The following is a 16,949-nucleotide window of genomic DNA, read 5'->3' on the forward strand; positions in this document are numbered from 1 at the left end:
GGAACTTCTTCCCCGCGAGAAGATCCGAAGAGGCCGAACGTAGCCTCACACGTGCTATTTATAGACGCACGCCCAGGTGAGCTACGTGTCACGTGCGTGACTTTGTTTACATTAATTCTCGACCTGCACGGAGCGCAAGGAGACATATCCACTTTGTTTACTGCCACTGGCAGTCATCCAGGAATTCACAGAACCATAGTTACGGAGTAACTTCCGGTTTGTGACTCCAGGTTGTGATTTGTTGTCAGGCTCCCAGCAGTATCCTGGAGTCTCTGGAAACACACATGAACGGTCTGGAAGACGTAAAAGGTGGAAAGAAGGGGTAAGTTTTAAAATTGTTTTCTTTGAAATACATCAGAAGTTCCAAGAATGAAAATGTTATTAAGTTAAAACTGTAATTCCGCCTTCCTCTTTATTTTCACGAAACATGTCCATTTTATTTACTTACAGTGATAATTCAGACCTTTTTAAGTAGGGTTCTGTTAAAATGTTGTGAAGAAATCGTATCTTACCTGTTGTAGATAGCTTTTAAAATGTTTGGAGAAATAGTTTCATTCTGAACAGAAGCTAATGGTTAGTTTGAGTCAATGCAGATCAAAGTGGATTACTAACATTTAAAAACAACCCTTTAAAAACATTCATAGCAGTTCATGTAAATGCTGTTTGATAAACCTTTGCATTGCTGTCAGTTTTGCATTAAATGGTCATTTACATAAATCCTTTGTTTTTTGCAAGCACAAGTAGCAGAAGGAACATCTAGCTGTATCTCTCCAGCAGGAATATCATAATGAATCTACCTGAATAACCATGTAAAGGAAAATTGATGACTGTGTGGATGCTTAAAATATAAAAAAAAATCTGAAGTGTCACTATAATATAAACCCCAGGTAGCTCTAGAATGTGTCCTTAGAATGAACCTCAAAATGCAGCACCAGTCTCTTGCACTGGATAAATTATTTTGGTGTCTGTAGCTTTAATGAAATGAGCTGCCAATGCCTCTTTCTGGCAGAAGGCTTGGTCTTCTGTGGCAAAAAGAAAGAAGGAAAAATAAGAAATGGACCATGCCTGCAGGGGGCATGAATGAATAAGGGTTCAGTTTTAACAGCCCAGTCTGACTGAAGTTCTGATTGCTCATTCAAAGCCACATTTTCTGGATGACAACTGAGTGCATGTTTTAATAGCTTTTGTTGCACGCTCACTCGCTTTATCATAAAAGAGGATGAGGAAATGTCATTTTGTATAATATGAAACGAAGTGCAATGTTGGTAGAAACAGAAATTTCTATCATTTCCTTTAACCCCTCCTTTCTTTTATTCTCTTTTGTGTTGATTTGGGAACACCAGTGAAGGGTGAGCGCATATTGTACATTTTGTTTAAAGTTTACCGCTTAAAAAAAAAATGATGAATGATGTTTTTACTGTCACCCCAACACACCCAAAAGTAAATTTGCACATTATTCACATGTGAATTATGTCCTCTGAGTGTTTATTACGCACTTGTATTGTTGTTTGATGCAACTCATGCATGCTTTTATTTTTAAAGATTTGCTCTGCATCAACATTTTCAGAAGACATAAAGATATATAAAAACGTTACTGATAAACACAAGGGCAAAGTCAATTATTTACAACAGAAAACAGAAGGTGTAACCTTTCGGTGATTTATTTTTTGAGTGTAAAGAAAAGAAGGGTCTGGTGAATACTTTTCGGTGTTTCCAGAATTAAACGTAAGTTTTAATGAGTTACTACTAACTTGATTCACATGTGGAAATGTGCGTACTGGTGCTGTGATTACATGTGTGATCTGTGACTGGGACACATGTTTTGATACATATTAGGTCACATGTGTTCTGTCGTATGAAATGTGAATCAGTACATGAAGGGTTTTTTCTCCAAGTAGGATTTAATTCAAACTTCAGACTGCCTTGATCAGTCTTCTTTGTATGTTTTTTTTTTAGTATGTGTAGTTTTAACATATTATGTCTATTTGGAAATTAACTCTTCATATGATCACATGTGATGTAATTTATATTTGTTTGCTCTCCTGAGACAAATGACCCATCTGTCTTAGTCTGTGTCAAGCAGAGCAACCTATTTTCAACAAATGTCTGACAATCACTCCTTTTCCACTTTCAGGTCTCCAACAAAGGTAAGATGCTCAGTTGAAAAGATTTTTTTTTTGGGTGTTGTTATTCCTGATCATTTTTTGTCCGATGCACCAACTTAAAAAGGGTGTTATTTCCCAGGGGTCTCCAACAAACAACGTGTCTCCGACATCAACTCCTGCCAAATCTTCCAACGCTGTCCCCACACTTCAGCCTCCTCCTGGGGACGGTGCTCCTGCCGCTGGTGCTGCTGCTCCTGAACCAGCTGAAGAGTATGTTCTCAAAGACTGCTTTTCATACCCTACTTCTTCTTTCTGTGTTTCTTAGTTCTTTGATTTTGTATAAATTACTTATACCACAAATAGCAGAAATGCTGAATACTGTATATAGAAATGTGTAAATTGTATATAATACTAATGGGACAAAATAGTTTATTTTAAATTGTTTTATCAACTTTATATGTCAATCCTTGGTGTTATTTTTATTTATGCACAATAAGACATTGATACCATAATATAATCAAAGTATAAGTACAAGTTACAGGTGCATTTCTTCATAAAAAGTAACTAATCAAATCACACATCAAACCGAATAATAACCCCAACAATCTAATGTTCTAGTTCTCTGTTGGACCTGGATCCTCTCGCCTCCTCTGGTCCCTCAGCACCGTCAGCCGCCCCGACATCTTGGGGAGGTAAGTGGATTCTTCCAGTCAAATCTGCTTTTGCTTCATCAGCATTTATTCAGTCAAACTAACTAGAACTGACACAAAAACATGTAAATCTATTCACTGTATTCACCAGTGTAACTGAATATCTGCAGACTAGAGATGAAACATCAGCTATCTGAGAACTTTGGCTCTAAACTCAAAAATCTCTTGCCAAAAATCTCTGTTCTTTGTTTTTCTGCTTCCTTAGATCTCCTTGGATCAGGTAAGCATCTCCTCCACATTTCACCTGTAAGTTCTGGTCTAGAACAATATAATTTTAAAGTCTTTTTTAACTAATACAAAGTGACTCAAAGTCAATAGTAATGTTTGAATTTAAACTAAGCGTTAAATTAGAGTTTAGAGTAGCAGTGTTGCATGGTTGCCTCCCTGTTTGTCTCCTCGAGCTGTTCTCTTTAGTCTGAGTACTCTCTTTGTTTTTCTCTACCTTCTCTTTCCCCTTCCTCCACATACTCCATTGTCTTGGTTTTGGTTTATAACGGGGGCTATTTTGGTTGGTTGTTTTTTTTTAAATATAATTTCTTGGTTGTGACTGGGTGGTATTGGATTCTTTTGCGACTTTAATTTGTTTTTTGGCAATCACTTCCAAATGATCTTGAATGGTTTTGGTTTGACTGGAATTTTGTTTTGGCTCTCCTTTTCTCCGTCACATCGGTGACCCCACTGGTTATTTTGGTTCCCCCTCCCTTGTGGTTTATTTTGCTGCCTTGACTTGGGGATTTCAAACCCCCCGTTGGCAGAAATGGGCGACTCCTTGCTATCTGAACCCCCACTCACCGCAGAGCCCGCCCCCTCCTCTGCAGCAGCAACGCCCACTCCTGCAGCGGCAGAACCCGGAGGCTCTCTAGCTCCTCCCACTAGCACAACAGCCGCCACTTCCCCTGGTGCCGCCAATACGGATCTGTTGGGAGGTCAGTGGGCTTCCAGAAATTTCTCTGCAAAAGGAATCACTCTGGGAAGCTCAGCCTTAAAATTCACCTCACAACACGATAACACAGATGACAACATGCTCAGAGAAAGAAAGAAAAAGTTGTTTACTTGTAAACAAAAACAATCATAAAAAGCAGTTGCATATCTCACTCATTTTCAGCTCTAAATTGGCTCAAAACTATAAACTCCAACATTTATGAACCACATTTTAAAAATGATATTTGTAGAACAACCAATAAGGTAAAAATAGAATCATTTGCAAAATGATTCCCTCAAAATTAGTTGTTTTCTTTGATAAATTTTAAAGGTTTTTCTCAGGTATTAATTATTTTAATACCAGTTAAAAATTCTAGTGGTGACAAAATCAGGATAAAGTGAGACAGACGTAGAAAATCCAGTAAAAACGGCTGCTATGTAACTATTTTTAAAACGCTCCAAATCCACTCATAGATACATCCAAGAAAGAGTTTTTAAAAACTGACTTCTCTGGAAACCAATTTTATTTTATTTATTTTTTCTCAGCATACACTTTAAAATTTTGTGGCTTCATTCCAAGCAGAAGAAACCTATTTAGCTCACTGCAATGTGCAGAAGTCTTGAATCTTTTGCCTTCTATTTGTATTTGGCTTCTATTAGCCAGGGTTTATTTTATTCTTTTAGGTGGTTTAGACCAATAGTTCTTTTTAGAACTTTTTAGTTTTTACTCCTATTTCAGTCATTTTCATTACCTGACCTTTTCCAGAATTTTTATTTGCTGTTGTTTTTTAAGTTACCTATGAATCAATCAGACATAAAAAGGTTCAGAAACACTGTTGTGTTGACATATAACTTAACAAAGAACCAATTTTTTTAGCCAAAATTACCAGCAGCCTGTTAGAGCCTGTTTTGCCCAATTTGCTCCAATTTTTTCAGTTAAATGTATGATAAAATACCAAAGTTAATGGTTTGTCAGACAAACAATAGTATTCTAGCAGCAACAAGCTGAGGCAGAGCTCATATACTCACATATATTTAGCTTCAAAATCATTTTAGAAACACGCAACATGTATTCATGAACATATAAACATTCTCCACATGCTTCTTGTTTGATAGGCTGGCATGCTTTGCTTTGGCCTTGGTGAAAAGCAATGCTATCAAACGCTATTACATGGCCACAGCCACAGCTGGCACCTGTAACATTCGTAGATAGCTGGCTTAGACTGCTCTTTGTGCATTAGATTAATCCTGTTGTACAGTGCCTCCTGTTTGTTTACCCATTTATCCATTCACCTGTCAGTCATTGATGTTACGTAACAATGCTGTAAGTTACCGTTTTTCACGGTTGCATACAGCCTAACAACCGGTGCTAATTAAATGTTCTGCTGAAATGCTCTACCTTTGCCGTCATTTACTTACTTTTTTTTGGTATTTCTTGACTATTTTTCTTTTCTTCTTTCATCTATATACCTTCTTTTTTCTTTTGGCTTTTCCATCCTGGGCTTTGCGTGAACTTCAGATGCCTTTGCAACACCTGCTCCTGCCACTGAGGCCACTGCTGCGGCAGCAGAGGGCGGGGCTGCCGCTACGTCCACCCCAGCCACAAACGCTGGAGCTGGTGGGTGACCAAACATCTGTCTGTCTGTCTGCTTATGAGGTGTAATTGTGTTCAGAATGGCTGTTTGGATAGATGAATGTGTGTTGAGTGAGTGGCGCATGTGTAAAGAGGGCTACTGCATCTCTTTTTCCTTTCTCTTGTGGTGTTTCTTACTCTTCACCATTAGTTATTTGGCTTTATTCTTCTATGTTATAACATGTGTGAAACAATCTAAATGAAATAGTAACCTAATCTGCAGCTAACTAAATTGGGTGCAGTCTGGACAAGTTACCAGTTCATCACAGGACCTTGGCTCGCTGACAGGAAGTGCTCTGGTTATGTGACTTTAAAAGGAAATCTGACTTAAACTAAATGTTTTTGTGTTTTAAAATGTTGTGTTTTGTTTACAAGTGGTTTGGGGAAATGAAAAACAAAAGTTTGCATTATTGTTTGTGCTTGTTTATGTGTGTATTCATTGTTCGTCTTAGATTTTTATGAAGGAACAGCCGAGGATAGAGTCACTATTCTTTACTAACTCTGACTCTTAGGACTAATATTGTTATATTTACAGTTACAGGCAATATTTTTGCCCATGTTTTCTCTTTTGGTAGCAGGAACTCTTTGAGTTTTCTTTACTGGAGTCAGCTCCTTGTTATTGTCCCCTGCTTTTGCATTTTAGTTGTGGTTTGATGTGAAGGTTAATATGGTGAAAGTGTTTATTATTTGTTCCAGCTATCATTTTTTTCCATCATAGATGCTATTTATGTGATAAATGTTTCCACTAAAGCAGGAGTTTGTTGGAGACCTGCATACTTTCTCTTTCAGTCGTTTCTCGGTTGTTCTTTTTTCTTTATCTTCTTTTCATGGTAGCAGTATTATTTTCATCCCTTACATTGATCATATGGTATAGAACTATGCAAATGTGCGAGGCACACAAAGTAAAGCAAAAATGCCTAAATAATACCATGAATTGTAAAATAATCTTAGATAAAGTGCTGTAATCTAGGGTAATCTACTAGTTGTTTTTGTTATTTTGTGCAGTCTCACATTTAATAAATGATGTTGTAATTTTTGAGAAAGGCTAATTAGACCCCTTTCACCTAAAACTGCCTGAAACTTTTGTACTACAGTCATTAAAGTCATCTGTTTTGTGTCAGAGTCGATGTCTAACACCCCCTACCTCTCCCCCTCCATGTGTTATATTTCATTCTCACCCCAACCCCCATTTCTGCCCAAAAAGACCCTTTTGCTCCTTCGGATGGTAGTGCCAACGCAGCCTCTTCAGGTCTCGATCTTTTTGGCACGATGACAGTGGAGAGCAATAATTCACTGGACGCCTGTTTTAGTTCTGGACTGACCCAACCCCCCTCCTCCCCTTCTCCCTCACCGCTCTTTACCTCCACATCCTCCACCATCACCACCACTGCAACCGTGTCAGGCTCAAACACCACCAGCCCTGTGACCGATCTCTTCAGCGGTAAAGAGATGTGTCATTCTGCATTCATATCACTGTCTTTTACTGACGTATTTGCATCTTTCTGGCTCTCTGGGCTGATGTTGCTTGAACACCTCTCCCCCACTGATGTGACTTATCTCTTGTTGTTTTTTTTTTTGTTTCTTGTGCATATGTTTGTAACTTTGCTGCGTTTGAGCCTCATCATGATTTTAAAGAATTTGACCATTTTACCTATTCTGTTTTTTGGGGTGTGCATGTATTCCTAGATATTTTTGACTCAGGCTTGTCTCAAACGGACACATCTCCCAGCGCTGACTTGTTTTCAGCAGGTACCCTGAATGCATTCGGTTTGTCATCTTGCGTGCATCTTCTTCTATCCTGTCCAGCTCTGTCTGCCTTTAAGTTTTGTCCTTGGCTATGATCAGGGAACAGAAAAAGAAAATGAGATTGCTCTCTTACAGGTCAGCTAAAAGCTATTGAGCTGTCTGAAGCATTTAGTAAATGACTCTTACCTCCTTTCCCATTCCAGCATGTACTGCAACTGCAACTGGTGGTGCATTATAATGAATCACTGTTATAGTCTGAGTGCTTTTTTGTGAAAGTGTGGGTTCTAAACATCATCTCCACCTTGCCTTCTCCAGCGGATGTGTTCAGTTCTCCTGCACCCATTCTCTCCTCAGCACCCTCACCCAAAATTGACACAGGAGCCATCTTGAGCTTGTTTGGTGGTGGGTAACTCAAGCTGATTGCCTGCCCTCATTGTCTGTCTCTGCTTCTTCAGATAACCCCTTTAAAGGTGTAAAATGTAATGATTGGTGCTTACTTTGAAATCACTGAGTTATTTGCATCTTCTGTACATCTCTTGAACCATAGCAATAAAAATGTTGAAATAAAGCTTGGTCATGTAGAAAAAGTCACTTTCTTTATCAAATAGGAGTGATGACTTTGGCTAAGGTGTTTCTTTCTAAAGCAGGAATATCAAACTCAGTTACATGAAAGTACAAAATGAAAAACTTAGGCAAGTCTTAGTCTTAGGCAAGGGCCAAACTTGGTCCCTATTTACTGAAAAAAGATAAAAAACTGATCTTGATTTTTAGTTGTACTGTGTTAAAATATTCATACTGAAATTATTGACCTTTTTTTAGAAATTTTTATCATCTAAAGCAAACATAACATATTGCATAAAGTTCAAAATTAAAAAGACAGCAGTTTAAATTTAATATTTTTATAGTGATATATTTTATGACAATCTGTCTAATCAGTTAAAAAGAAACTCCCATCAATAAAAATCCAAAAATACGGCTACTAACATTTTACTTAAAGTAGTTAAAAAATTGTTAGGCAGACTCTCTGTTGCTCTTGACTTCAATGTAGGCTAACTGCCATGAGACGTTTGCACAAAGTATGCTCAGTTTTTAAACGCAATGAGACTCGATCTGTCACAGAGTGGTGGGTCAGTTCTAATACATTTACATGATCGTTTCATGGGCTGAATAAAAAAGCTGAAAGGGTTATATCTGGCCTATGGGGTGTGAGTTTGACACTTGTTGGACTTAGTTTGATCAACTTTTATAAAAAGCAACTTTGAACAGATTTTCTAATGAATGAAGAGTGTGCTTGAAATTGGACATGTATATTTTGGCAGCTTAAAAAATAGATGTGCTGGAGTGTGTGTGTGTGTTTTGAATTCACAATGTTATATTTTTCACACATTCAATCATAATTTCTAACCAAAACACATTTTGTCTGAAATCACTAGTGTTGGAACAGAAGGCTGATTCTTACCCTTCTTTGCCCCCATGCTGCGATGGGAACGGCTGAACGTGTTTTGACCTGGTGTGGTCATGTTTTCGTTGACCTGCCACAGAGTCCACAGGAGGAGACGCCTCAGCAGCTGCTGCTCCTGCTGCTCCGGGTTCTGAGCTGATGTCAGGTAAATCCTGTAAAGTCCCAGCCTGCATGTGCACTAACAGAAGGCTGACATGTTGCAGACATTTTACTGATTTTTAGACAGAAGGCACTAAGGCAGCACTGATCAGAGCTGGGACAGTAATTCTGACCTCTTTGTTAGCAAATATTTTCCATGTAGTTAGACAATAATTATTTAAACTTGTCTTTGGTTGTTTATATAATAGGTGTCAAAAAATGTTTGTTGCCATTTCATTATAACACTTATAATTAATTAAATAAACTAGGTGCATGCACCACTAACACAAAATATTTAGGGTTAATTTTTTTAATTGAGCAGTATTTTAAAACGCCCAGAACGCTAAAGCTATATTTAACAGATATTGTGAGGCACAATTTAGGAGGTTGAGAAGCCTCCTGTTCACAGCCTCCTTTTTGGAATTTGCAAACTTTACTATAAATTAGAGACAAACATCTTGCATATTTCTGTTTATCTTGTCGTCCTGTTTGCCTGCTAATCCCATGAGCGCATGATGCCTTCTCATTGATCTTTTAATATCCTTACAACATTTTAAAACACTAAAGACATCATCATTATTGTTTAAATGGGTGTTTCAAACAACATGTTTCACAGTTTTAGCATGTCTCCGTCACTGTTTCTATTAACTTTGGTAAAGGTTAATAAAATAGTCTATTTTTGTCTGTTTCTTTTTAATTTATCTGCAAATCTGGACTTCAAACTGCACTTAATGAAACATGAGTTTTGGTTGTTCTTGGTGCAGTGTCTCTAAAGTCATTAATTTTATTGAATTTTAAAAAATATCTATATATGGTCATGTTATCATTGTCGTTAATTATCCTCATCTGCATACTACTACTGGGTTTCTTTTCTCCTCTGGGATGGGGAATTCCTTCAGAGTTTTCCATAGTTCAGGGCTATGCATCAAGTGGTTGTTGCTATGGAAACGCAAGCCTCAGTTCACCTGAATCATGGTCATCTCATTCTGCGCCACTGATGTCATATTATAGTAAAGATGGTCTGCAATACTGCTGCTTTAAGGCTCAACTCTTTCTCTTTTCCTCTCTTTCTTCATTCATACGCTAACCTTTAATGAAATCTTTGTCACCCACTATTTTTAAGAACCTCACTGCTTAATTTATTTCTCACTCCGGCATTTCTGCTTTTTGCTATCCTCTGTTTTTCTCCTTCAATCTGCCCTGCTCTCTTTCTCCATCTGGCTCTTGGGCTGGCTCATTTCTTGCTTCCTGCCATTTGATTGGGTGAGTTCCCCTGCTCTTTACCACGCTTATTTCCCACAGTGCACCGCACTGCATTGCAGTGCTGCAGCACGAGCCACGCTGCATTGTCCCCCCTTCGCCACCAGATGCTTGATGGTTACAGAGAGGATCTCGGTGAAATACTCACATTATTAAGTGTGGCTTTAACATGCAGTCTGCCTTCATTCTAGCTGCTCTTTTCCCCCTCATGACAAATTTTGGAGCAATTCACAAAAATATAATTAAAACACCCTCAAAATATGTCTCAACCATTAACCAATAAAACAATCAGGTGCGCTTGGGTTTGTACTGTATGTGTCCCACATATATATATATATATATATATATATATATATATATATATTAATAATGCAAAGATCTAGTTACCTATTACAATAAACTATCATGACATGACTGCTCAAATAAATATGACAGTATTTTAACATTGTTTTGTCTGCACAAGAGTAAAAAAAATGTGACAAAAATTATAAATCACTACACTTTCCCTATTTTGTATTGACGATACCAACTCTCCAAATTGTCCACATTCCAGTGCTCTTCTCTCAGTTGTCATAGAGACGTGTAGTGGTTGTCATGGTAATCCCTGCTAATAAGGAGTCCTGCTGAGTTGTGGTAGAGTGTGAGGATAGCTCGCACTGAAGGACGCTAACATCTCCCTCCCTTCCTCTCCCTGGTGTAGTATTTGATGGGCTAGGGGACGTAATGAAGCCCACTGTGACCCCTCAAGCGGGCGATGTTGATACCTCCATGGCTAACATGGCAAGTAGTAAGTAGTCATTTAGATGCATTTTGATTTAAAGATGATAACGATTAAAAATGTAAGCGTTTGACAGTTTGAGAAACACATTTGTTTACTTTATGGGGGAGATTTAGATACATCTTACACATTAAAATAAAGTTATAATCTAAAAAGCTGTAAATAAAGGCAGATAACTTGCACAGTAATGTCCATTGGGAACTAGTCTGGCTCGGTCCATTTATTAAAAAGTCATAAGCATCTCTGGAGACCCCCACAAGCCAAAACTTTTTTACAAAATACAAGTAAAGTTATTCAGTGTTTTAAAAAGGCACACTTACAAGGTTGCTGTGTGTTAAAGGCAGGTTCATTGGACAGAGTCAGACTAGTTGTTCTCCTCTCACAGTCTGAGAGTTTCTTTGGCAAATTAAGCTTACTGCTGATTGGGAAATTACAAAGAAGAAAGTTATACTTTTTGTCTATGGTATCTATCTACCAGGAAAATAACAAGCATAATTCCTAAATGGTGTTCAATTCCTAAAACTATAATGGTGTTCAATTCCTGAAACTATAAACCAAATGGCAGGAGGCAGTCTGCTTAGCATAAAGATTAAAGCTATTAAACTAACGTACTGTGTAAAGGTTTCAGGCATGTATGAAAAAGTATAGCTGTAAAGTAAAAATGTTTTTACAGTTTTAAAACCTATCTTTTAAATCGATTTAAAAAAGCAAAGTAAGCTAATAGAGTACAAAATGTCTAAATCAAATAGATGTTTGTTGTGGCCTTCAAAGCTGCATCGATTCTTCTAGGTTCACTGCACAAAGTGAGAAATTTTATAGAATAATAGTCAAGTGAACTAATTATACCAAATGCCTGCTATTGATCATCATTTGCTCCTCTGCTACCAAGGTGGGGTTGTAGAAGACTGTTTCTAGTTGCAGGTCATACACCAGAGCAAGACGGAGCAAAGAAACAAGACACAAGGTTGATATACAGCATCAGCAAAGTCTCTCCCAGTCAAAGAAATGGGCATTGCTAAAAATCATAGATACTGACTTTGATCAAGAACACCTAGATGAAAGACATGCCACTCTTACTTCCTTTCAAAACTGGAACATGTTAATTAATGCCATCGGCTCAGAAGTGGCAGAAACCTGTTGGAGCAAGGTACAGCCATCTACTATCTGAAGCTAGAAGTGGTCGTTTTCAAAGAACTGTTACCAGAAACCCATACCTTCATGTATAAACACGGCCGATTAGCTCAATTATCAAGAAAAATATAAGAACGAGGGTATAGAAAAATGGTAGCAGGTGATCTGGATTGAGTTATAATCATAAATATTTAGCTGTGGCAGAAAACAGTTTTTTAGTTGAAAGGCTGGAGAGAGGTACAGTAATGATCGTCTGAGCAGTTTTAACAGTATCCTCAAAGCTGAGAGAAAGAAGCAGATACTTATCCATCATGTAATGCCATCAAATAGGCACCTGATTTGCCCCAAATTTATGCTGAAGCATGACAATGACCCCAGACATGCAGCCGCTGTCATTAAGAGTCATTTTAAACACATTAAAGAACAAGTAGACCTGGAAGTGGTGCAATGACCTGCATAGAGCCCTGATCTCAGAGAGTATTTCTGGGGTTACTTGAAGAGAAAGTAAGATTTGAGCCAGAAACATCCACAGAAATTCTGTTAGTTCTCCAAGATGTTTAAAACGACCTACCTGCTGAGTTCTTTCAAACATCGTGTCCAGGTTTTATCAAGAAGAAATTATACTGTTTTGCAAAGAAAAGTGCTCACAACAAATATTGACTTGATTTAGCCTTTTCTTTTCTCTTTACTGCACCTGTCTAAAACTTTTACACAGTAATGTACAATAATTACGAGGTCGGTTGCATCCATTACTGTTCCACCACAAATTGTACTTTTTATGTCCTTTTTTATTCTTTAATTGCCATCCTATAGAGATTTATTGTTGATAATTCTCCAATCTTTATGCAAAGCAACGCTCATCAGTTTCCAGCTCTAGCATTAAACCTGTCATCGCTTTAAAGCCTCTTTTTTATCTCCTCTGTGAAAGAAAACAAAGACTCAGCTGTTTCCTGAGAATGTAAACTTGGAACTTTTTGTAATGCGTGGCACTGTAATGTATCACAAAGACGCGAATGGAAGCAATGATGTTGCAGAACTTGTTTCTCTTTCTCTCTCTTTGTCTAAGACCTCACAATGGGAACTGCAGCGGCCCCTCAGGTAGCTCCCCCCAGTTGGGGTGCTCCCATGGTAAATGTTGTCTGTGTCTTATAGCATGGAGTGGAGCCGCATGGCAGACAGGGCACACCTGTAGCACCATTCTCTAAGCCTTCATTTGGTTCTCCAGTTTCCAGGTGTTACAGTTGACCTAAGACACTCAAAGGTTGAGGAATGCATGAATACAAAATGTCATATTCCCTACGCCTCATAACAAGTATACAAACATAAGATGAATCTTATTTAAACATGTATTACTGCCCCTTATATAGTAGGTGCAGTAGGTATATTTATAAAAAAAATGTATATCTGGAATCTGACTGGAGAGTAATGAAGTGGCAAATGATACTGCTAAACTGAAGTGTTGCTTGGAAACAACTTCTTATTCTTGTGAAAAAGATGTGATTTCCTTTGAGCCTGGTATGAGTTCAGAGAAGTATTTTTGGAAACAACAGATTTGACACTTTTATCTAAAAGCTACACGCTTATTTCCTGCTCTAAAAACTTTTTTTGCATGCTACAAAACAAATATGACCTTATACTTGAAATGAGGGGTTTGTGTTGTGACCTGTCCTCATTTCTTGTGTGCTTTTTTTGTCTGTCTTCAACATCTTTTTTGAGTTTTACTAGAAAACACAAGTTTATTTTGGTCCCATATGTTTTTAAGGTCTTTTGTTGTTGTTGTTGTTTTTGGCATATCTGTCTATGTTATATGTAGTACAGTAACATCCCAACCCCTGCTCTCCATCCCTTCCCCTCCATACCTTTAGACCACACCCATGGGTGCTGCTCCTTTTTTAGGGATGTACCCCAACTTCACCATGGTAAGATGACCACTCAAGTCCAGTCCAGTAATGTTCCGTCTGGACATTACTGGATATCGATGGACAATCAGCCCCTTAGGTGTCCCTCACACAACCATCAGATGGCAAACAATTTTATCTTACTGCGTGTTCATCTCTTCATTTTATCTGTGAAAGGCTGGGGCACCAGCTGCCGGGGCACCCATGATGCCCATGGCCAGGCCAGGCTTCCCTGCCACTGGAGCGACCCCAGGAGCACCGGTAATATGTTTCTAGAAATGTTCATTTAAAACTTCATACATGCAAAACAAGGGTGAGTGTGAAAATAAGATGTCTGCAGATGTCTCCTGGAATGGCCCAGAGCCCCAGAAAGCCCCCGCCACCCAGGAACGCTCTGGATGACCTCAATATTAAGGACTTTATGTAGACTGCCTGACCCATAAATCCTAAGGTACATGTATTGTGTTTTTAGAAAAAACAAATATCCAGACAGTTTTTGACCTACATTGCAACATTAGTGGAATTCACACTACTATTAATTATGGAGCTGGATAGTCTGTTACTTCAGAAATAATTAACCACATACTGTATGATTCATATATTAGGCTGAAGACAGGAAGAGCCAACGGCGAAAATGTTTGTCAGTGCAGTAGTTTTGTACAACCCCAAGTCTGTAAATGATGGGGTGTTGTTTAAATGTAAATAAAAACAGAATGCAATGGTTTTCAAATTGCATAAACCCATATTTTAATGGTAATGCAACACAGTAAACATCTAGTACAAAGAACAGGGCCGAAAGTCAGTAGTGGATTCCTGTGATCTTTGGGCCCCTTTGGGTTTGATTCTATTATTGCATGTCCTCAGGAACACGTCCATAAATTATTGTCTGTAAACAAAGTTGTTAGTGGCTCTGGCAAGGGCAGCTTTCACATCTGGAAAGGCAAAAAGAATGAAGAAAAGCATATACAGGTTTTAGAACAACATATGCCCCCATCTAGATACAGTAATGTCATTTTCAGGGAAGGCCTTGGATATTCCAGCAAGACAATACTAAACCACACAACAGTAGAGACCCCAAAAAGCAAAATATCCAGCGAAGAAGACTCAGGACTGTTGGAGAGTAGAGAGTATTGAGTATTTTGAGGTATTGTTTACAAGACAGAGTAGAACAAGGAAGGAAACCAATAAGCGGATTGAGACACTGTACTTGGACAGTCATGGGAGAGAGGGAGAGTCACCAACTCTGGTCAATGTTCATAAGGTATACAGTGGCAACACAAAACAAAATCACAAGTAAGAAGTGATTGTCCTTAGGATCAGGGTGAGGAATTCTGAGAAAAGTCACTGCTCCTTCACATTACAGAGACACAGTTGAGGTGATTTGTCTGCTGGATACCTTCCTAGAGAGGTGTTTTGGAAGTGCCCTATTAGGATGAGGTCCTGAGTAGATCAGGGTCTCCCTGAACAAACTATATCTCTTTGGTGGTTTGGGAATGCCTGGGAATTTCAAAGAACAAGCTGGAGGACTTATAGCTGAGGGAGGGAGGTCTGGGAATCTAGGAAGTTGTTGCCCTGGAAACCTGGTCCTAGATAAGCAGCAGACGATATATGTATGTACACTTACTTAAAAAAAAAACTATAAATTGCCCTAAATTTGCAAACTACCTTCCAACAGCACTTAACAGTCTTGATTTTATTCTCTACCTCCTCTGTAGGTTTGTCGTTGTGTCTGGAGCTCTGTGGATATGGATGTCTGCACTTCCCCCCCGCTCTCTCTCTCTCTGCCAACCAGCCATCTTCTCTTGATCTTATCCCTCTAACTTCTAACCAGCCTCAGTCCTACCCCCCCCCCCCTTATCTAATGTTGTAGCACAACTGTGAATATGAACACTAGATACAGAAAAACAAAATTTAAGTGTGTGTGGGTGTGTGTATTACAGTGTTAACCTTTACTTAATATACTATGGAAAAACTAAACAAAAAAAATTGATCAATGTGTATTTAGATTCATTCAGCATATCAGCTGATTTGGAATGGTGGATATATGTTGGTTTCTTTGCGCATCTCCAAGATGAGGACTGTGTTAATAAATGTGGACTGTGTTCAATGTAACTTCACTCGCTAACCCTTACTCCCGCCTCTCTTCCCCTAAAACTAATACTGAGCTATGTTTAATGTTATTAAAAACTTGGTTGTACCCATGTTTGCTTGGTCATTCATCCTCCCACTTGTGTACTTCAAACTTTTGGAAAACATTTAATCAGAATGCAACATAACTGAACTTGCACTGTTAACCCAGACTTATAACTGAACACACCAGCGTTCAGTTAAATTTTTACTTTTCTTATTGTTTTGGAGTTCTATGAAACATGCAAAAATTTGTGAACTGTGTTCAAATTAACATATGCATTTTAGGTTCTTTTAAATTATAGATAATACATATTTTCAGTGATCTTTATTGTGAAAAATATATATTTTTAGTTACTTTAAATTATAAGAAAAAAGACGAGTAGACAGAAATTTCCCCCTTCTTTGTACTTCTCTGTAACAAGGAGTGGCATTGAATTGAAATGTTGCCAGAATGGGTTCTGTTGCGCCCCCTGCTGGTGCGACTTGATACTGCATGATAGCATGCAACACAGGTCAAAGTGGGAGGCATTTTAACTCTCAGCGAGCTTCTGTCCCTGTCTCAGTATCGACACAAGAGGAGTTAATGTGAAAGACATAAAGGTAATGGTGTTTCAGCTCTTTTCGGGTTGTTTCTGTCTCTGAAGTCTTAAAGACTTGCAAAAATCACTCAAATGTACACTGGATGTTTCTTTGCGTTACTTACTTTAAAAAGTAACTGTATCTTAATCCATTGTGGCATTAAATGGTATTAATTGTTGAAAGAAAAATTAAAAAATGAGTATGACACATAAAAAGTAAATGAATGTGGATACGTAACGTTTTTTGGAATTCATATGAAGGCTGTTTTTTTGTTGTTGTTCTTTTTTGTGATTTTTACAATGGATGGCATCGCCCTTCCTCCCCACCTGCATGTGAGTCCACAGTAGAAACAATAAAAGATGAGCACACTGATGGAAATGACCTTTGTGGTTGATCACGTTTCCCTTCTTTGTTTTTGTTTCAGTTAATTGAGTCAAAATATTGAAAACAAAAATGTA

The 16,949-nt window shown here is 38.2% G+C and overlaps 1 protein-coding gene across 19 annotated transcripts in view; it reads left to right on the forward strand.

Annotated features, from left to right (window-relative positions):
• The window catches only part of LOC108247682 (clathrin coat assembly protein AP180-like), a 32,927-nt gene extending 16,055 nt beyond the window's left edge, over positions 1–16,872 (forward strand). Inside the window, exons 10-27 of one of the 19 annotated variants that reach the window (XM_037981636.1) lie at positions 249–322; positions 1,344–1,349; positions 2,135–2,147; positions 2,245–2,375; positions 2,724–2,797; positions 3,021–3,035; positions 3,571–3,741; positions 5,256–5,354; positions 6,574–6,810; positions 7,056–7,118; positions 7,431–7,517; positions 8,657–8,722; positions 10,676–10,762; positions 12,951–13,012; positions 13,750–13,803; positions 13,960–14,043; positions 14,123–14,233; positions 15,498–16,872. In XM_037981636.1, the coding sequence (XP_037837564.1) occupies positions 249–322; positions 1,344–1,349; positions 2,135–2,147; positions 2,245–2,375; positions 2,724–2,797; positions 3,021–3,035; positions 3,571–3,741; positions 5,256–5,354; positions 6,574–6,810; positions 7,056–7,118; positions 7,431–7,517; positions 8,657–8,722; positions 10,676–10,762; positions 12,951–13,012; positions 13,750–13,803; positions 13,960–14,043; positions 14,123–14,209 (1,410 nt within the window). In that variant the 3' untranslated portion in view covers positions 14,210–14,233; positions 15,498–16,872. The remainder of the gene's footprint in view (positions 1–248; positions 323–1,343; positions 1,350–2,134; positions 2,148–2,244; positions 2,376–2,723; positions 2,798–3,020; positions 3,036–3,570; positions 3,742–5,255; positions 5,355–6,573; positions 6,811–7,055; positions 7,119–7,430; positions 7,518–8,656; positions 8,723–10,675; positions 10,763–12,950; positions 13,013–13,749; positions 13,804–13,959; positions 14,044–14,122; positions 14,234–15,497) is intronic. The other 18 variants (XM_037981638.1, XM_037981639.1, XM_037981641.1 and 15 more) reach the window with 18 other exon arrangements.
• Positions 16,873–16,949: the final 77 nt, after the last annotated feature.

This window comes from Kryptolebias marmoratus, linkage group LG19 (genome assembly GCF_001649575.2).
Source record: "Kryptolebias marmoratus isolate JLee-2015 linkage group LG19, ASM164957v2, whole genome shotgun sequence".
Lineage (NCBI taxonomy): Eukaryota > Metazoa > Chordata > Actinopteri > Cyprinodontiformes > Rivulidae > Kryptolebias > Kryptolebias marmoratus.